The 23,038-nt window shown below is 36.4% G+C and overlaps 1 protein-coding gene across 2 annotated transcripts in view; it reads left to right on the top strand.

The window, feature by feature from the left end:
* The window catches only part of TBC1D23 (TBC1 domain family member 23), a 417,318-nt gene that overhangs the window by 41,092 nt on the left and 353,188 nt on the right, over nt 1-23,038 (top strand). For both annotated transcript variants that reach the window (XM_090412602.1, XM_090412603.1), the window contains exon 2: nt 9,613-9,721. In XM_090412602.1, coding sequence (XP_090268728.1) covers nt 9,613-9,721 — 109 coding nt within the window. The remainder of the gene's footprint in view (nt 1-9,612; nt 9,722-23,038) is intronic.

Raw genomic sequence — 23,038 nt, 5'->3', positions numbered from 1 at the left:
TTGTCTCCTATTCATATCATCATCATCATCATCATCATCAAATTCCTGCCATGTACCCTCAAGGGGGTGTACAGGATATGACAGTACTACATGAAAAAATTACATCATTACTAACTTCCTATCTACAATTTTCCTCCAAATCAGTCTGTTACTTGTCAAGACTCCAACATTATCAGATCTTATATTTCTATCGTCTAAGGCACTTTGTACCGTATCAATCCACCTATATCTTGGTCTTCCTCTAGGTCGTTTTGCTGCCAACCTGGCAGAGAACACTTGTTTTGCTAATCTTTCCTCTCCCATTCTATTTAAGTGACCATACCATCTGAGATTAGCTCTGCTAACACATTCCTGGATGCTGACAATGTCAAGTTCTTTCCTAATATCCTCATTTTTAATATGATATTGCCATTGATGCCATCTGTTCACGCCTCTAATCTTTCTCAGGACTCTCATATCTGCGGTCTCTAGTCTTTGGTCAAGTGTTTTACTTCTGACCCAGCTCTCAGATCCATAAGTTAAAATTGGTTTGAACACAGTCTTGTATACAGCTAATTTAGTGTTCCGACTAATTTCTTTCTTATTCCATATGAATTTATTCAATTGACTTCCCACCATACCAGCTTTGCTGATTCTGTTGTCTATTTCTATATTTAGTTTACCATCTTCAGTAAAAATTGTGCCTAAGTAGCTGAAATGTTTTACTTGTTCCACAGGTTCTCCATTCACAACACAGTTGACATTTTCAATGATTCTGCCTATTTTCATTGTCTTTGTCTTTTTATTGCTGACCTTCATACCATATCTATTACAACAGCTATTCAATTTAGTCAGAGAATCTTGCAGACTTGTAGCGGATTTATTTAGAAGTATAACATCATCCGCATAAAGCAAAGAGCTGACATTAACATCTCCAATTTTGATATCAGGTTTAATACCACATTCCTTCATAATGTGATCCATATAGATAATGAATAACAGAGGGGATAATGTGCATCCTTGTCTCACACCAGATTTAACATTAAACCATCTTCCTGTACTTCCTTCAATTCTAACTGCTGACTCACAACTCAAATAAAGACTAAGTATTGCTTGATATAATGCCCCATTGACACCATATAACTGCAGCGTATTGAATAGCTTCTCTCTTGGCACCTTGTCATATGCCTTTTCCAAATCAACAAAACTTAAATACAGATCTTTGTTATATTCCCATGCTTTCTCGACTATTTGTCGTAAAGTGAAGATCTGATCCTGACAGCCTCTATTTAGCCTGAATCCAGCTTGTTCTTCACCAAGCTTTTCTTCCACAATTCTTCTCAACCGTTTCTCAAGTATACTTGCATAGATCTTGCCAGGAACACTCAGTAGGGAAATACCTCTGTAATTCTCACATTCAGTTTTATTTCCCTTTTTATATATAGGTACTATGAGAGCTCTACTCCAAGCATCGGGAATTCGTCCCTCTGTCCAGGCTTTCTGAACTATGCAGTGCAGCCACTGTAAGACTCTTATACCACCATACTTCAGCATTTCTGGTCGAATATCATCTACTCCTGCTGCCTTTCCACATTTCAAGCCTTTGATGGCTTTTTCTACTTCAAGTATGGATATGTATTCCTGACTGCATGCCTGGTCAGTGTTTTTTATCACTGTGCTGTCATCACTGCTTGTTTCATTTAGCAGTTTTTCAAAGTAATTACTCCATACTTCAAGGATATCTTTTTCTCCTGTTTTCATTTCACCTTTATCATCTCTAATTCCTTTTACAGCACTCTTTCCTCCATTCCTAAGCTTCTTCAACAACCTCCAGAATATTTTGCCACCTTCTTGATATTTATTTTCTATATTCTTGCCAAAGTCCTCCCATGACTTTTGTTTAGCTAGTTTTACACACTGTTTAGCTTTCTTACATTTGTCTCTGTATTCTGTAAGAGTAAAAGCTGACTTATTTGACAGGAACTTTTGATATGCTTTCTTCTTTTCCTTCACTACCTCTTTAACTTCCTGTGTCCACCAGGGAGTTCTAATTTTTTTTATCCTTGCACACAACCTCACCACATGCCTCTCTGGCAGAATCAATCAATGTTTCCTTCAGAGTTTGCCACTGAATCTCCAAGGTTTGATTCCTGTTCTCAAACTCTTTCATTTTCTTTTCAATAATATTTCTGTATTTTAGTCTACAGTTCACATCTGAGAGCTGCTCAACTTTTATTCGCTTTAAAACTTTCTTACATGTTATTCTTTTCAATATGAAATTCAATTTAATCCTGCTCAAGACTAAATAGTGATCACTTCCAATTTCAAATCCTCTGTACACTCTGGTGTCCTGCACCAGGGAGAAAACATCACTATCAACAATAACATAGTCAATGAGACTTTTCTTATTCCTAGACTCTTCTCTCCATGTGAATTTGTGCACATTTTTATGTTGGAACATGGTGTTAGTAATAACCAGTCCATGTCCTGAGCAGAAATCCAACAGATATTTGCCATTATTATTAGCTTTGCTCTTTTCTCCAAATTTTCCCAAAACATTTTTGTATGTCTCACAATCATTTCCTACTCTACTATTTAGATCCCCAACAAGGATCAACTTTTCCTTTTTCATTGTGTCAGTTGCTTTCTCTAAAGCCTCAAAAAATTCCTCCACTTCTACCTTAGCAGAACCCTCTGTGGGACCATAGGCACAAATAAGTCTCATTGTCCAGTTCCCCATTCTCATATTTGCCCACATTACTCTACTTGAGACTGACTGCCATTCAAGAAGATTAGCCTCGTATTTTGTGTTGAATACTATGGCTACTCCTTCTTTTCCTTGGTTGTCATTGCCTGAATATAACATTTTGTATTTATTGCTCAGAAAGATCTCACCAGTTTTGATCTTTTTTGTTTCAGTCACCCCTATTATGTCGATCTGGTACTTATCTAATTCCTCAGCTAGCTCCATTTCTTTGCCATTCAGGCTTCTTATGTTGATAGTACCGATCTTTAACTCTGGTGATGTTGAGTTGGGGTTTGTTTTCAGATTTGTTCCAGTAGCTGACTTTTCGCTGTTCGCCCTGGTTCCCTGGCGAAAACAACGGGGGCCTTGTTTAACCGGGCGACGCCCCAGCCGGCATGAAATTTTGTCATGTTGTACCATCATTTTTTATTTTGGTTTAACCAATAAGAATACAATTTGGTCGGCTAAATCCCAAATTGCCAGCCCATCCTCGTTCGTTCAGTATCAAAGTAGATACCCAACAGGGTGCACCACGAGAAGGTGAGGATTGGACATTAGGTCAGAAGCCCTGGTCGGTTCTCCGCATTCCTGTAAAGGCTATGTGGAGGTCTCCTCTCAGTTATACAGCTTTGACCCTTAAGCACCCCTTATTCATATTAGAATTTAAATTAGAATTTAAATCTGTATTCCTATTACTTTTAAAAAACCACGGCACTCCAGTTTCAGAACAAGCACTTACACACTGCAATACGAACTTGCGAAGAAAGTATTCAGTATTACTAGATCTGAGAACTAGATACAAACTACCTTGATCTTCAATTTCAGTGGAAAAATTTTCTTTATACTTCCTTGCTGATTGGTCACTGACATTTGCAACACAGATGTTATTTCGTTCAGTTTTGAGAACACGCTGCCCATTATTGTAATCGTCTTGCAGCAATTTTTATGATTGGTCATAAACGGCGGTATTCTCTTTCCCGATTGTTGAAAGATTTCAATGTGTGAAAATTAACGCTAATTTTCACACATGAATATTTCCATGTTTAAAAATATGTCGCTTGGTCACTGACATTTGCTACACAGATGTCATTTCCTTCAGTTTTGAGAACAGAGGATACGTCACCATTGTTATAATCCGCTTGCAGGCATTTTTTATGACCGGTCATAAACAGCGGTATTCCCTTTCCCTAATGTTGAAAGGTTTCGATATGTGAAAATTAACGATACACAGATGTTATTAGGCGTTCTGGGTCTGAGCTTTTCGACATATTCACAAATATTATTCTTCTCAGAATATTTCTACTATAAAATATTTATTCATGAAAAATGCTTATAAAACTAAAATGACAAATTCCAGAGTTTCTCGCAGAACACTAGTGTTCCGTGGAACACTAGTTTGAGAATCCCTGCTCTACACAACTCACCTCAACCTTCAGAACACTGTCCTCAGTTCTAATTTCCAATGGGGTTCAGATAACCTAGTCAATTTCAATGCTGATAAAACTCAGTACTGTTTTATTTCTCATAAAAAAGAACCATTTTCTCCCAGTATTATTTTTGACAACAACCAAATTTCCAGACAATTTGAGATTTCTCTTCTTGGAATTACCTTGACACCAAACCTCTCCTGGCATAAACACATCACAACCATCGCATCCTCAGCTTCTAAAGAACTATGATTTCTCTTTCGCTCTGGGACGTTACTTCATCCTTGAACAGCTGTTAACTTTATACAAATCACAAATCCGTCCAACCAGAATACTGCTATCATATATGCGATGGAGCCCTCAAAAGCTCCTCCAAAATGCTTGACTCGATACAGAGGAGAGTGATCAGACTTATTGATGATCCATTTCTTACAACTCACTCCCTCCACTTTTGCACAGATGATCGGTCTCCACACTATGTGTATTCTACAAATATTTCCATGGAAAATGTTCATCTGAAATAGCATCAATAATTCCCCACTTAGTACTAAGCTCCTTGGAACATGTGCAGCTGCTGCTCAACATCCCTTCACATTGCACCTTGAAACCCACAGAACAAGTTTCTTCTTTCATCCCTGCAACTGCTGTACTAGAACAGTCTTCCTCCTGATGCATTTCCCAAGGAATACAATATACAGACATTTTACATCAAATGTAAACAAGTACCTTCTTTCCAATCCACCACCCATATTAATATACTATAGGTTGATCAGCCAACCTCTTGTGTATGGGCTCAACATAAATACAAGCCGCCTTAACTGCAATCCCCAAAACATCCAGTTGGTTTTCATGTTTCTCAAAGCCATTGTGGAATGACAGTTGTGCAGCAACCAAAGAAGCTCAGAAGAAAGCTCGGGGTATTTTTCAAAGATGCCCCTCAACAACAACAAACCTCATTACTTTCAAATGTGTTGAGTTTGAGCAAGACACATCCATTGTTAGACTCAAAAGGAATCCTGGATCCATATATCCTACTTAACCTGAACAACCAACATTAAAGAAGTGTGGGACAAAATCTGGTAAATGAAGGGCAGATATACCATCCACCAGCTCTATATCCTTGAACAGAATGGTTGCACAGTTGGTGATATAGTAGCAATTGCAGATACACCAACGAAATTTTTGCAAAAAACATCAGCAACATCTTGGTTGACCAAGTGATAGAGGCTGTTGACTTCACATCAGTTGTTTCAGTATTGTATAATCAAATAAACATCACGGAAAAGGCAATACCTAGAGCAATATTCACTTTTATTGAGGTCTCAGTTTCTAGACCCGGGAAGATGCTAAGGTTATATCAATACAGAAATCATATGCTTTATATATACAAGTAGTAAAATGGTGCATTTTCCACTATCATGAACAATCATAGAAGTATAAGTAGGTTCTGTGAAGGTATATTATAATGATATATGTCAGCCTTTCTAATTTAGTTATCACATTTTTAATATGAATCTCATGAATGGCTGTAAAACTATTATTATTACATGAACACCTCCATTTAGTCCCTAAACTCATCAACGGAGAGCCTAGACATTATACCAAGTACTACCAATATTTTCATGACATCCATTATAATATCTGTTATACTTTGCTTTGAACTCACTCACCGACATGACATCCACAACAGACTTTGTCAACCTATTTCAATTCACTGCTCTCCAAGCAAAAAATGTAGTTCTCATGCCTTTGCTGATCACACTGTTTCTCTAAGCCTTCATCTTCATTTCATTCTCATAAGCATTCCATAGACCTGCCACCAACTTGGTCACTTGTCTGGATCCTCTGCACTACTTACTCACGCCAAGAAATCTGTAGGTTATTATATCTTTATCAAAAGATATAATAACCTACTTATCTCTGCTTGTCAGAATCTTCTTCAGTAACAAGTAATCCTGTGAACTGTTTAGCCACCTTCTCAGTATGTCTTCTGAACTTCAATACCTTATCCACCAAAAACTTCAAATCATCCCTTCATTTTCCTGGAGTATAGTTCTGTCAATGTGGTATTATATAGCTGGTAATCTTTTCACCTCAAAATGTATAACCTTACACTTTGCTACATTAAATCACTATCTGTTCTTCTTTGCCCCTACTGCTGGTCTATTTAAATCACCCTTCAAAATTTCAGCATCTTTATTGACTCTTGTTTGACCCAATTTTGCATCATTCACCAAGTACAGAGTCCTTTGGTCACAGGCCTTCTACTGGACTGAGTTCTGAATAAACTACTGTGTGGTAGTAGAAAGTTTTTCCATTTAGTTACAAACTAAATTAATGTTTTCCAGAAATTATAATTTTGTTTAATCCTTGATCCAAGTGTAAGCAAACAAAGTTTTCATGTGAAGTATTTTCACAACTAGGTTCTTGCTACTTGTATATAGAAGCAGATAACTTAATATCAATTGCCTTAGTACCCACAATGCAAAGCACACTTCTATTCAGAAGCATGATCCCTAAACTTCAAGCTTCTGTCCACCATCACTTCTATCTCTCTCTCGATTTTCCACCTCCTTCACAATTTCCCCATTAATTATATACTCCGTATACTTTGCATCCGTGCCTACCAAATTTCAGAACTTCATTACTGTTATTATTCCTTACCTCTGTTGCATCATAACTCATTATGGAAGTTCAATGCTAGACAACATAGTCTATCGTACCATACCTTGAACTCATCCACTGTTTGCAATTTTACAATCTTCTCAGTCATAAGAGAATGCATTACATTCTCTTACCACTCTCCATGCAAAAAAAATATAATAATCCTCCTAAGCTTCGCATCTGCAAACAACTGAATATCTCCCTGTAGTCCAGTGACAATTTATTTATTAATTAAATTTATTTATTTGTATAGGATTTCCCTTTTCTCCCCCATTCCTTTGGGGTGGGTGGGTTGAGCACTCCTAATGAGGGATTAGGTGTGTATATATATATATATATATATATATATTAGGTATATATATTAGGTATATATCAGGATTGAGGAATACTGAATATGAAGACAGATTGGGAATCTATAGACTGCAGACACTAGCAAACAGGAGAAAGAGGGGAGATATGATTGAGACTTACAAACTTCTGAAAGGGTCATACAGGATTTCAATTGATGAAATTATGGAGGGTGGGAAAAGGACGAGAGGGCATCCTTGGAAGCCGAGAATGAAGGCCACTAAGAAGGGGGTGAGGGCTAGATTTTTCTCTCAGAGGGTGGTGCATGATTAGAATGGATTGCCATTGGATGTTGTGAGTGCAAGCAGTGTGAATGAATTCAAGAATAAGTATGATAGCTGATGTGCGTAGCATGTGGCCTCCCTCCCTCCAGGGAGTCTCTGACTCCCTGGAAGTCTTTCTTAATAATAATAATATTTTATTACTGTAGCTCCATATTTGTTCATGGAGCTGGTTTGCCTGTTCTGAGGGACAAAAAACCCGAGTTTCCATGTGAAAAAACCCTCTACCTCCACACGAGACCGGCTAACTCACCTTAAATTCATCCTTAAAGGTTCCTCACCATAGATGGGAATTGAACCCAGGTCTTTCTGCCCAAATGGCTTCGTCTATACCGACTGAGCTGCAGAGGCTCTAGTGACATAAAGATTGAATAGTAATGGTCCCAGTACTTAATCAATTCTATGAAACTCCACTTGTAACCTTTCTACTGTGATACAGCTCTCCCACCCTTCCCTATTTATACAACTCTCTGATAGCTATCAGAAACCAGTCACCAATCCAATTCAGTAACTTGATATCCAAACCCATATATTGCAACTTAAAACCAACCAGCTGTAGCACTCTGTCAAATGCCTTTGCAATATCCAAAAAAAGATAGTATGTGTCTCACCTTCAAACATTGCTCTTTTTATTCTGTTATAAAAGGCAGTCAGATTACTAAAATGAGCAACAATCAAATCCATGTTGGCCTGTTTAAATATTGCCATCATCTGCACAATTCCTTTATACTTTATGCTTATTACCAGTTTTCTGCAATCTTAGCAGCCACTGAAGAAATAACAACTTTCATATAGCTTAATACCTCCATTCTACAAACGTCTTAATGCAATGTGACTGTCTTAATTCTTTCCAGTCTCTTGGAACCATTGTAAGACTTTCATTAAACAGCCAGATTAATTTCAGGACCAGTTCCACAGCACATTCCCTTAATAAAAAAAAGAAAAAAATAGCAAAGTTCCATCTAGTTCTCCTGCCTTACTGACATCTAGGGTACTCAGTATTTGGAATACTTGCTCTTCATCACTTCTAATGCTTCAACCATACTTATCCCTCTGGAAATAAAGCTTGCTTTATCAGGATGGAGCACTATAATAAAGTGATCATTAAATAACTGTCATCTGCCTTGGTGACCTAAATTTCACCTCTATCCAACATGGTAGTCCGTCTCCAATCATTTTTTGTTCCTACTAGTCACATAGTAAAAAAAAAAATTCTCCGTGATTCTCCTTGGATTACAGTGCTTGTATCTTCTTGTTATTTAAAATTTCATTCCATTTTATACCAGTCACCTTCCTATTCAGAGCTCTATATTCCTTATGCAATTGTCCTCTGCCTTTTTCTTTATATGCCTATGAATGTTCCTGTTTATTTTCTCTAGTCATCCATCTTACTCCAAATTGCTTTATAACTTGATATACAATCGGACATTGCTGTCACTGGCATCACTGTGCTAAATTGCGTGCTTCACTCAGTACTTGCCCACTCAGAAACATTTTAAAATGCTAATTGAAAAAATATATACCAGGTCAGCCTGTTGTAGAAGATGCCCTCATTGACATTATGAATGTGGTAGTTAAAAAAAAAAAAAAAAAAAAAAAAAGGAAGAATTGGAAGAACCATTGCTAACAAATTTAATGAAATAGTTATCGAAGATAGTGTGGAATTTTAAAAACTAATCTTGACACTGCAGTTGTTTCTTGATGGCTTAGATTTGATGATACATCAATAAAAAACAAAACTTACATTTTATCTAGTTCATTGTTGAAGCCTTTTACTTTATTTTTCAGTCTGGTTGGCCGAGTGGTTAGTGTATCCACTCTCCAGCCAAAAGGCTGCGGGTTCGAATCCCACCATGGGCATGGATGTTTGTGATTGTCTGTTAAAATACTAGTGGTCATGGTGGTCAGTTGATGGTGTTGCTGCAGATGATGAGGTTCGCTGTAGTTGGTGAGTGGTGGAGATGGAGAGTTGTAGAGTAAGTGCCCTCCCTCGATGAGTCTCTGGACTCCTTGGAGGTGTCATGTAATAATAATAATTTTTCTTAAATTGGGTATTTATAAATCTTAATATTTGCTATTCTATAATTTAATTGTAAGTTTAGTTTTTTCCCCTTCTCTGTAGTGTGTTGCAAAGTCAATGTGTTGAGTGTACATGTTTTAATTCTAGGGTTTTAGATCTGGAAAGTGCTCTTTTTTCTGACTGCGACTTAAATACAATCCGCAGAATTTGCAATGGAAAACCTGTTCCCAAAGCATTAAGAGCTGGTGTTTGGAAGGTATGATCATGTTTGTATCTCTTAATTTTTCATATTGTACACTATTATGTTAATAACAAAAACTTTACTTTTTATTGATTTATACTTATTGTATAAATCTCATGTGTTCTTCTTTTCTGGATAACAAAAAAGCTCTGTACAGCTCTTATAGCTGATTTTTTTTTCTTTCAATACTTTTAAAACAGTCACTTTTTAAAAAGCAAATCTTGAATTTCTATAGTGTAACCTTTGACATCTTAATGGAAAACAGTATTAGTTACATATGAAAAGCACCAAAGATGCATTTAAGCTATCATGCATTATACAGATATATATTGTGTGAATTGATTTGGCAGATGCCTTGTTTATGCATTCATATTTCCTAAACAAGGCATCTGCTAAATTAATTCACACTATATATCTGTGCAACAATAAGAGTATTTATTTATTATTTTTTTATGGCTTGTGCAGATGCCAAGAATTCATTATTTTCTCTACAAGATTCTTTAGCTTGTAGAAATCACAAAATTAAGTCCATACGTACAAAGTTAAAAGTGTGTAATTTTATATTGTAGAATTCTTAGATTATAATTTCAGTTTGGACATAATAGAAAATCAGGGCAGGGAAGGACAAGTAAATTGGTAAATACTAAGATACGTAAAGGGGTTATTTTGTTATGAAGAAATATTTAAAGAAACTAGTTCAGTGACAATCTTGTAGGCAATTTTATAACTTTGAAATTTTTCTATTTTTTCAGAAATATGTTTCACATAATAATAATAAGATTAATATCTTACCAAAACAAAAATAAATCAGGTAAGGTTCTTCTAAATAACAACAAATTAAAGATGTCAGGAAATTATGGAAAAAATTTCCATAATTTCCTGACATCTTTATGTGAAAATATGTGAAGATTTTGGAAAAAATTGGTTAGTGCTTGCATTCAGAAATGGGTTAACAGTGAATTTCTACTTTGCAATCAGCAACATAAGTTGACTTAGGGAAGGTCATGTTTTGGCAACTTTCTCACATTCTATAACAATGTCACTATTGAACTAGACAAGGGGAATGGATATACTGTGATACTTTTGGATTTTGCTAATGTAGACTTGCATAAATTGGAGAATATGAGTTTGGATTATAGAATATTAGTGTGGATAAGAGGATGACTGAATGGCAGATATCAAAAAGTGGTATGCGGGGGATGTTAATTTGCAAGATTTAAGATAACCAGTGGTGTACCACAAGGATCAGTGTTTGGTCCATTGTTATTCAATGTATACATTAATGACATTAGGAAAGATTTGACAAGCAACACACCTCTATTTGCTGATGATGCAAAGGGTAATAGGTAGGGTAATCAGGAATGCTGCTGATATGCACTACTTGCAGAATGATTTGAATTCATTCACACTGCTTGCATACGCAACATCCAATGGAAATCCATTCCAATCATGCACCCTATGAGAGAAAAATCTATCCCTCACCCCCTTCTTAGTAGCATTCATTCTCAGCTTCCAAGGATGCCCTCTTGTCCTTTACCTACCATCCATTAAATTGAAATATTCCATCAACTGAAATAATGTATGACCATTTCAGAAGTTTATAAGTCTTAATCATATCACCCCTCTTTTTCCTGTTTGCTAGTGCCTGCAGTCTACAAATTCTCAATCTGTCTTCATAATCAGTATTCCACAATCTTGATATCATTTTTAACACTGTCCTTTGTACTCTCTCCACTATATCAGAATCACAACAGAAACCAGGAGACCAGACCTGCACACAATAGTCCAAGTGAGAACATATCAAGGCCTCGTAAAGAGGCAAAACGACATCCTTCTTATATTTACATGTGAACGTTCGTTTAAGCATTGCAGTTATCTTTTGAGTCATCATCATCATCATCATCAAAATTCCTGACATGTACCCTCAAGGGGGAGTGTACAGGATATGATAGTACTACATGAAAAAAATTACATCATTAGTACCTTCCTATCTACAATTTTCCTCCAAATCAGTCTGTTACTTGTCAAGACTCCAACATTATCAGATCTTATATTTCTATCGTCTAAGGCACTTTGTACCATATCAATCCACCTATATCTTGGTCTTCCTCTGGGTTGTTTTGCTGCAAACCTGGCAGAGAACACTTGTTTTGCTAATCTTTCTTCGCCCATTCTGTTTAAGTGATCATACCACCTGAGATTACCTCTGCTAACGCATTCATGGATGTTGACAATGTCAAGTTCTTTCCTAATATCCTCGTTTTTAATATGATATTGCCATTAATGCCATCTGTTCACGCCTATAATCTTTCTCAGGACTCACCTATCTGCGGTCTCTAGTCTTTGGTCAAGTGTTTTACTCTAACCCAGCTCTCAGATCCATGTTAAACCTGGTTTGAACACTGTCTTGTATACAGCTAATTTAGTGTTCCGACTAATTTCTCTCTTATTCCATATGAATTTATTCAATTGACTTCCCACCATACCAGCTTTGCTGATTCTGTTGTCTGTTTTTATATTTAATTTACCATCTTCAGTAAAAATCGTGCCTAAGTAGCTGAAATGTTTCACTTGTTCCACAGGTTCTCCATTCACAACACAGTTGACATTTTCAGTGATTCTGCCTATTTTCATTGTCTTTTTATTGCTGACCTTCATACCATATCTATTACAACAGCTATTCAATTTAGTCAGAGACTCTTGCAGATTTGTAGCAGATTTATTTAGAAGTATATCCGCATAAAGCAAAGAGCTGACATTAATATCTCCAATTTTGATATCATGTTTTAATACCACTTTCCTTCATAATGTGATCCGTATAGATAATGAATAACAGAGCGGATAATGTACATCCTTGTCTCACACCAGTTTTAATGTTAAACCATCTTCCTGTACTTCAATTCTAACTGCTGACTTACAACTCAAATAAAGACTAAGTATTGCTTGATACACTGCCCCATTGACACCATATAACTGCAGTGTATTGAATAGCTTCGCTCTTGGCACCTTGTCATATGCCTTTTCCAAATCGACAAAACTTAAATACAGAACTTTGTTATATTCCCATGCTTTCTCGACTATTTGTCGTAACGTGAAGATCTGATCCTGACAGCCTCTATTTGGCCTGAATCCAGCTTGTTCTTCACCAAGCTTTTCTTCCACAATTCTTCTCAACCGTTTCTCAAGTATACTTGAGAAACGGTTAGATCTTGCCAGGAACACTCAGTAGGGAAATACCTCTGTAATTCTCACATTGTTTTATTTTCCTTTTTATATATGGGTACTATGAGAGCTCTACTCCAATCATCGGAAATTTGTCCCTCTGTCCAGGCTTTCTGAACTATGCAGTGCAGCCACTGTAAGACTCTTATACCACCATACTTCAGCATTTCTGGTCGAATATCATCTACTCCTGCTGCCTTTCCACATTTCAAGCCTTTCATTTCTACTTCAAGTATGGATATGTATTCCTAACTGCATGCCTGGTCAGTGTTTTTTTACCACTGCTGTCATCACTGCTTGTTTCGTTTAGCAGTTTTTCAAAGTAATTACTCCGTACTTCAAGGATATCTTTTTCTCCCGTTTTCATGTCACCTTTATCATCTCTAACTCCTTTTACAGACTCTTTCCTCCATTTTTAAGCTTCTTCAACATCCTCCAAAATATTTTGCCAATTTCTTGATATTTATTTTCTATATTCTTGCCAAAGTCCTCCCATGACTTTTGTTTAGCTAGTTTTACACAGTGTTTAGCATTCTTGCATTTGTCTCTGTATTCTCTAAGAGCACAAGCTGACTTATTTGGCAGGAACTTTTGATATGCTTTCTTCTTTTCCTTCACTGCCTCTTTAACTTCCTGTGTCCACCAGGAAGTTCTGATTTTTTTTTATCCTTGTAGACAACCTCACCACATGCCTCTCTGGCAGAATCAGTCAATGATTTCTTCAGAGTTTGCCACTGAATCTCCAAGGTTTGATTCCTGTTCTCAAACTATTTCATTTTTTCTTCAATAATCTTTGTGTATTTTAATCTACAGTTCACATCTGAGAGCTGCTCAACTTTTATTCGCTTTGAAACTTTCTCACATGTTATTCTTTTCAATATGAAATTCAATTTTATCCTGCTTATGACTAAATAGTGATCACTTCCAATTTCAAATCCTCTGTACACTCTGGTGTCCTGCACCAGGGAGAAAACATCACAGACTTTTCTTATTCCTTGCCTCTTCTCTCCATGTGAATTTGTGCACATTTTTATGTTGGAACATGGTGTTAGTAATAACCAGTCCATGTCCTGAGCAGAAATCCAACAGATATTTGCTATTAATTAAGAAGGAGATGTTAAATCCTGTTTTATTTTATAGCCGGGTACGAAACTCGGCAGTTTAGTTTTTTCGGCATTGAAACTCTATGGATGTCGATGGATTTCGACCCGAGTTTTATACCTGGCTATAAAATAAAATGGGATTTAACATCTCCCTCTTAATTAACAAATTCACCAGTAAAATAGCCTTTCGGCTTATTATCTTTGATATTTGCCATTATTATTAGCTTTGCTCTTTTCTCCAAATTTTCCCAAAATATTTTTGTATGTCTCACAATCATTTCCTACTCTATTTAGATCCCCAACAAGGACCAACTTTTCTTTTTCATTGTGTCAGTTGCTTTTTCTAAAGCCTCAAAAAATTCCTCCACTTCTACCTTAGTAGAACCTTCTGTGGGACCATAGGCACAAATAAGTCTCATTGTCCAGTTCCTCATTCTCATATTTGCCCATATCACTCTACTTGACACTGCCTGCCATTCAAGAAGATTAGCCTCATATTTTGTGTTGAATACTATGGCTACTCCTTCTTTTCCTTGATTGTCACTGCCTGAATATAATATTTTGTATTTATTGCTCAAAAAGATCTCACCAGTTTTTGTCTTTTTTGTTTCAGTCACCCCTATTATGTCGATCTGGTACTTGTCTAATTCTTCAGCTAGTCCATTTCTTTGCCATTATGTTTCTTATGTTGATAGTACCGATCTTTAACTCTGGTGATGTTGAGTTGGGGTTTGTTTTCAGATTTGTTCCAGTAGCTGACTTTTCGCTGTTCGCCCTGGTTCCCTGGTGAAAACAACGGGAGCCTTGTTTAACCAGGCAATGCCCCAGCCAGCATAAAATTTTGTCATGTCGTACCATCATTTTTTTTTTATTTTGGTTTAACCAATAAGAATACAATTTGGTCGGCTAAATCCCAAATTGTCAGCCCATCCTCGTTCGTTCAGTATCCAAGTAGATATCCAACAGGGTGCACCACAAGAAGGTGAGGATTGGACATTAGTTTAGAAGCCCTGGTCGGTTCTCCGCATTCCTTTAAAGGCTATGTGGAGGTCTCCTCTCAGTTATACAGCTTTTACCCTTAATTTGAGTTGTATTTGTAATCTTTGCTACATGGCCCCTGAACTTAAACTTCCTATCTTCTAACACTCCAAGATCCCTAGCCTCATCAGTTTTTTTTTAGCTTAATCCCACCAATATAATACAACATTGGATATCTAATCACACTGAAGTGAATGACTACATTTTTTACATCGAAATCTCAGCCATTTTCACATGCCCACAATTCCAGCCTATATCATTCTGCAAGTACTGCTGCATACATCAGCAGCAATTCTGATTATGCTATCTATTTTTGCATCATCATTATCAAGTAGCTGTTTGTCACTTGTCAAATCCTTCCCAATATCAGATTGAATTTCCCAATATCAGATTGTTATTCAATCTGCACATTAAAAAATTAATGTGCAGATTGAATAACAGTGGACCAAGCACTGATCCTTGTGGTACACCACTGCTTACTTTAAATCTTGCAGACTTGCTTCTCCCGTATACCACTTTTTGATATCTGTCATTCAGCCATCCTCTTATCCAAGCTAATATTCTGTAGCTCTAACCCATAGTCTCCAATTTATGCAACAGTCTACCATGCTGTATTCTGTCCAAAGCCTTAGCAAAATCCAAAAGTATCGTGGTGTATCCGTTCCCCTTGTCTAGTTCAATGGTAACATAGTTATAGAATGTGAGCTAGTTGTGATCTTCCCTTAGTAAACCCATGTTGCTCATTGCAAAATAGAGATTCACTGTCAGTCCGTTTCTGAATGCAAGCCCTAACCAATTTTTCAATTTTTAACCAGACTTTGCATGAAAGTCTGCATGCAAAACATGCTGTATTCTTTTGTACAAAAGAAAGTGTGCATGTTCTTTTGTACACTATTGTCTACATTCTGCATGACACAATTGGATAATTTGCAGATTTCTATTCTTCTCTAGTGCCTTATATATGTAGACATCTTTACACACATTTAATGGGTCCAAACACAAAGTCGAAAACGTTCTCTCCACATCGACATTTCTGTAATAAAGTCCATTCCTGTCATTAACACAGTTATATAACAATATGGCTCTTATATTCACATTCTCACCGTTCTTCCCTTTATATTTTACTTTCCCTGACGATCTGTGTTAGGTGTCATACCAGTTATTAGTTTTTCAAGACTCCTGATATCAAATGCATTCAGGTGTAAGCCATCCCTCTTATACAAATCCAATCTTCCCTCAAACTCACTGCACACATCCAAAAACTTGCGTTCATTCTTTCTACACAGCATGTGCATTGAATCTTTTGCCATCAAACCCATAGTCTCCAATTTATGCAACAGTCTACCATGCTGTATTCTGTCAAAAGCCTTAGCAATATCCGTTCCCCTTGTCTAGTTCAATGGTAACATAGTTATAGAATGTGAGCTAGTTGTGATCTTCCCTTAGTAAACCCATGTTGCTCATTGCAAAATAGAGATTCACTGTCAGTCCGTTTCTGAATGCAAGCCCTAACCAATTTTTCAATTTTTAACCAGACTTTGCATGAAAGTCTGCATGCAAAACATGCTGTATTCTTTTGTACAAAAGAAAGTGTGCATGTTCTTTTGTACACTATTGTCTACATTCTGCATGACACAATTGGATAATTTGCAGATTTCTATTCTTCTCTAGTGCCTTATATATGTAGACATCTTTACACACATTTAATGGGTCCAAACACAAAGTCGAAAACGTTCTCTCCACATCGACATTTCTGTAATAAAGTCCATTCCTGTCATTAACACAGTTATATAACAATATGGCTCTTATATTCACATTCTCACCGTTCTTCCCTTTATATTTTACTTTCCCTGACGATCTGTGTTAGGTGTCATACCAGTTATTAGTTTTTCAAGACTCCTGATATCAAATGCATTCAGGTGTAAGCCATCCCTCTTATACAAATCCAATCTTCCCTCAAACTCACTGCACACATCCAAAAACTTGCGTTCATTCTTTCTACACAGCATGTGCATTGAATCTTTTGCCATCAAACCCATAGTCTCCAATTTATGCAACAGTCTACCATGCTGTATTCTGTCAAAAGCCTTAGCAAAATCCAAAAGTATCGTGGTGTATTCATTCCCCTTGTCTAGTTCAGTGGTAACATAGTAAGTTGTTAAAACATGATCTTCCCTTAGTAAACCTGGGTTGCTCATTGCAAAATAGAGATTCACTGTCAATCCATTTCTGAATGCAAGCCCTAACCAATTTTTAAATTTTTAACCAGACTTTGCATGAAAGTCTGCATGTTTTGCATGTCACTTATAAGTGACGACTTATGTCCTCTAAGAGTGGAGGCTTTGGAAAGCAGTGACACTAATGATTTTGAAAGCATATGGTGTGAGATAGAGATAGGCAAGACAGGATATTTAGTGGGGTGTCGCTACAAACCAGCTAGACAAGGAGCACAGAAGGTGGGGACAAGGAGATGTTTAGACAGTTGAGCTTGGCAAGTGCAAGAAGAATGATTGTTATGGGAGATTTTAACTATAGCAGTATAAATTGGGAAGAGGAAGATGCATGTAGCAATAAGGGAATGGAAATTCTTGATCGACAAATATTTTAGGCAACATGTAATAGAGGGAACAAGAGGTTCAAGAGTTTTGGATTTGGTCATGCTATGACCAAATCCAAATAATAAGTGAGATTACATCTCTCCCACCAGTTGGAGAGAGTGACCATGTGGTCTTGATGTGGAAGATGAATAGACATGCAGGAGTATCAAAGAGACGGGAATATATGTGGAATTAAGGCAGGTGATTACAATAGTCTTAGACATCAACTTGCAGAAGTTTCATGCAGGGAGGAATTGGAAGGCCAGGATATCATTAGTGCTTGGGAAATTGTGAAGGAATATTTGTTAGCAGCAATAGTAGGCTGTATTCCACAAGTGAAGAAGAGGACACAATTTGGTGTAAAGTGGATGATAAACAATATTAAACAGGAGCTGCATGTGAAAAAGAGGCTATGGAAGAGATATAAGTTGACAGGTGAAGAGCAGATGCATGAAAAATATAAGACACAGGCCAGGAGAGTGACTGATATGGTAAGGAAGGCGAAACTGTAATATAATAAAAGATTGGCCCTAAGATCCAAATTTTTTAGCTATTGTGGCCAGTAGGAGGAGAAATGATTGTGGAAGAATGACATTGTGGGATAAAAATGGGAATAGAGTGACTGATGCAGAGGACATAGTGGAATTGTTCAATGAACACTTTATTGGTGTATTTCATCCTGAAGGAGGAAATTTTAACACTAGAGTGATAGGGAAGGTTCGAGGTTTAGAGGTGCAGGAGGAGAACGTGTTCCAAATACTGAGTACTCTGGATGTCAGTAAAGTTCTGGGACTGGATGGATTTCACCATGAGTTTTGAGAGAATATGCTAAGGAACTGACAGTTCCTTTGACCTGGCTTTTCAATGAAAGTCTGGTTACAGGAAACGAGCCCAGGGAATGGAAGGAAGGTAAGATAGTGCCATTGCATAAGGGTTAGCATACTGGAAGTGTCTAATTATAGGCCAGTTTATTTTTCATCAGTAGTTGTTAAGATCTTGGAGAAATTAATTAGGGACTGTATACAACATTGGTCAGATGAGGGTAATGTTATCTGTGAGAGTCTACATGGATTTATGAGTGGGCGCTCTTGTTTTAGTAATATGCTAGCCTTTTATAATAAAGTTACAAGAGCAGTAGATGAGAGAAAGGCATATACAGGTAACCCTCGTATAACACGGATGTTAGGTTCCATAGAAATGGTTCGTTATACGAGACTTAGATCACATAGAAAAAGTAGGGTTATGTTCCGAAATCATTTTTTTTTTTAAATTATATAAACAACAACCATATATCCAACAAAAAAATATTTTTATTTAATTCAGGTAATTCGTGTAAGTTAAGAAAACATAAACTATGAGACAAATACGTAGCTAAAAATTACAAATTGTACATAAATTTCATTGCACATAATGCATAAATGTTTTAGACACAATAAAATAAAGCGCATATTTTAATAGTCATCACTGTCTTCAGAAATAACATTTTGTAGATGTTCTTTAAGTGGCCGGAGGTCGTCACCACTTGAAATCTCTTGGACATCATTTGTATAATTCTTATTGCATACTTCGGCTGGTTTAGTCATCAAGAAGATGACTTAACATCAGTAATAAGACCTTGCTTACCACTATGCTGCAATTTTTTTTATTAAGTTCATAATGTGGCACTAAACAAATATCCAATTGTCTCATGAATTTTCCAGAGTGCTCCATTGAGGGATCATTATCCATAAAATAACTTCCTAACTTTCCAAGTCCAATCCTTCTGCTAATTTCTTTAAACTGAATTCTTTAACAGATTCATCACAATCAGAATCTTCGGCAGAACTTTTCCTGCCATTTGGTTCGTTGCCATCTATTAATTGTACCAGTTCCTCCTCATTTAAATCTGTTTCTCCATCAATTAATTCACTAATTTCGTTTTCAACCATATTGCAAAAGCCCTCTCCATCAAAAATGTGTGCGAAGTTTATTATACAACGTAGCTCGGCATCCACTAGAGATACGAAATTTTGTTCCAGAACGGCTTCAGGCCATATTTTTTTCCAGTAAGCATTCAGCGTAGGGTTGTAATTCCTTAATGGACAGAGAAAAATTTTTACGCAATTCAATATTGAAAATTCTTTCCATGCTTGAGGCAGTGTCATGTTTGGATTAGATTCCATTTTTTCCAAAATTAATTGAAATGTTCACCGAATATAATATGACTTAAATTAGGTATAGTTTCTGGGAAAATTCCCATGCTACTCCTCTTAAACACTATTATTATAATTATGGCTATTATTGCCTATTTTTGTTTAGGAGTGTCCCTTATTTTAAATACATTGGCTATTATTACTCAAAAAAAGAGTATATAAATTTTAGGCCATTATGGGTGGGTATAGAAGGCAATTATAGCAGAATAAAAGAGATGGAAAAATTTTGTACATACCTTGTTTGAATACTAGGATGTCTTCCAATTTCATGATCCTGCTGAAGGTTGTTTATAACGAGGAGGGTTTGACGCGAGAAAAATAAATTTGGAAACCAAGGTTTTGTGTTAATAATATATATATAAATATATATGTAGAAAGTTTTTTACCTTGGGTATAATATATGTTAAAGATACTAAGCTATTTTAAATATAAACCTGGTTTTTACTCCATTTCCCAAGTAAGCAAACAGACAAGTCAGTCAAGTGTGCGCCTGCAAGTGTTGCAAGTCTAGCTGACCCTGCACGTAGTGCAAGTCATGGCAACTTGTGGTAAAGGTAGAATAAGCTCTGATCACTATTCTTAATGTTTACCCTTAATGCAAAGCACATCTCCCAGATGAGATGTATGATGCTATGTATTAAAGGCAAGGGCCACTACCCAGACCGGTTTCGACCTTTATTGAGGTCTCGTCAGTGGGAGCCAGGCTAAGAAATACTAAGTTTTAAGTAATACGGAGCTTATAAATATTTTACCAAAACAAGTTACAATAAGGTGCTTTGACCTTATTAAATAAAAATATCAGGATGAGAGATAGATGTAGAAAGTATTTTACCTTGGGTATAATATATGTTAAAGATACCAAGCTATTTTAAATATAAACCTGGTTTTTTACTCCATTTCCCAAGTAAGCAAACAGACAAGTCAAGTTTGCGCCTCCAAGTGTTGCAAGTGTAGCTGACCCTGCATGTAGTGCAAGTCAAGGCAACTCATGGTAAAGGTAGAATAAGCTCTGATCACTATTCTTAATATTTACCCTTAATGCAAAGCACATCTCCTGGAGGAGATGTATGATGCTATGTATTAAAGGCAAGGGGCCACTAGCTAGACTTGCAACACTTGCAGGTGCAAACTTGACTGACTTGTCTGTTTGCTTACTTGGGAAATGGAGTAAAAATGCAGGTTTATATTTAAAATATCTTGGTATTTTAAACATATTATACCCAAGATCAAAAACTTGAAACATCTATCTCTCATCCGGAGATTTTTATTTAATAAGGTCAAAGCACCTTATGGTAACTTGTTTTGGTAAAATATTTATAAGCTCCGTATTACTTAAAACTTAGTATTTCTTAGCCTGGCTCCCACTGACGAGACCTCAATAAAGGTCGAAACCGGTCTGGGTAGTGGCCCTTGCCTTTAATACATAGCATCATACATCTCATCTGGGAGATGTGCTTTGCATTAAGGGTAAATATTAAGAATAGTGATCAGAGCTTATTCTACCTTTACCACGAGTTGCCTTGACTTGCAGTACGTGCAGGATCAGCTAGACTTGCAACACTTGCAGGCGCAAACTTGACTGACTTGTCTGTTTGCTTACTTGGGAAATGGAGTAAAAAACCAGGTTTATATTTAAAATAGCTTGGTATCTTTAACATAAATATATATATATAATATTGTGTTTAGGGGCGCATATTGGGGGGGGGGGGATAGGAGAGAAGGGGAAGGGTTTACTTATGGGGAAACTGGGGCAGGGGAGGGTGTTAAAGTAAGTATTTAAAATAAGGGACACTCCAAAACAAAAACAGGCTATAATAAAGCTGTAATTATAATAATAATGACGTAAATGTTGATGTTACTCTTTGGTCGAGTGGTTGAATAAGTGAAGTAGTATTATGTGGAAAAAAAAGTTATTTTAATATTCTGATGGCTTAAATTTGTTGGGTGGCCTGGTGCGTTATCTAAAATTAGTAGACTTTTGAAGTCCATATTCTTTTTCTTTGTGTAACTTTTTACATCAGGTACAAAACAGTTGAAAAACCAATTTTCCAACATGCCTTTTTGTTGGCCAGCCAATAAACAGGTAGGTTGGACTTGTCCAGCCCTTTCATCGCACGAGGATTTGCGGATTGGTTAATAAACATTGGTTTTGTCATGTAATCACCTGCTGCATTACTACAAAACAGAGTAATTTTATCTTTGGAAACATTAAATCCAGGAGCTGATCTTTCATTTTTCGAAATATAGGTACGTTTTGGCATTTTTTTCCAATATAATCCAGATTCATCTGCATTGAATACCTGGTCTGCACTGTAACCACCTTCTTTAATAATTTTTAAAAGTTCTGCTGGGTATTTCCGGGCAGCTTCAACGTCTGCCGATTTTCCCTGGATTTTAAGATTATACAAAAAAAAAAACGCTTTTTAAAGTTTTCGAACCAACCCTTACAGGCACAAAATCCATGCTGAGAGATTTCTTCTGAAGAATCTTGATCGAGTTCTTTTAAATGTTTATAAACTTTGAGAGCTTTTTGCTTAATAAGGTGTCCATCCAAAGGAATTTTCTTTTGAGTGCAATCTTCTATTCAAATCATTAGAGATTTCTCCATTTTTTTCTATTAGAATATCGCGAACACGAGCAATGCACTTTGCACTTACTGTCGACAATAACACTTTCTCGGATTTTATGTTCATTTTGTTTGATTGTTCGAATTGTTGATTCATTTAAATTCAGAGTCCTTGCAACAACTCCTGGTTTTTCTCCAATTTTCAACCGATCCAAGATTTAATTTTTTCTTTGAGAGAAATGAATTTTCTTTTCAATGTTGCTTTTTCCCTTTCATTACAGTTTTAGTGGCCATTACAATAAAAATAAACTTTTACATAAAAAAAAAGCATTACATATGTATGTAACTCACCAGAAAATAAACTGTTCAGCTTGAGAATAACACACTTATGATTTTAAATGCGCTTTCCTGGCAGATAACGAATACAATTTTCAATAGTAAACACTTTATACAATAAACCCTAGATGGCGAACCTATGGCACTCTTGCCAGAGGTGGCACGTCTGAGAATTTTGCTGGCATGTCAATGATTTACAGGTGATATTCTTTTATACGCTTATAAATTATTCAAGCTTTTTTTTCAATTGTTACAATATGTACAAGCTGAATTTTGTT

This window comes from Typopeltis vanoorti, chromosome 23 (assembly GCF_054136105.1).
Source record: "Typopeltis vanoorti isolate ZY-2024b chromosome 23, IOZ_Tvanoo_1.0, whole genome shotgun sequence".
Classification (NCBI taxonomy): domain Eukaryota; kingdom Metazoa; phylum Arthropoda; class Arachnida; order Uropygi; family Thelyphonidae; genus Typopeltis; species Typopeltis vanoorti.
Note: the sequence above shows the minus strand (reverse complement) of the source record. Positions and strands in the feature narration are given on the sequence as shown.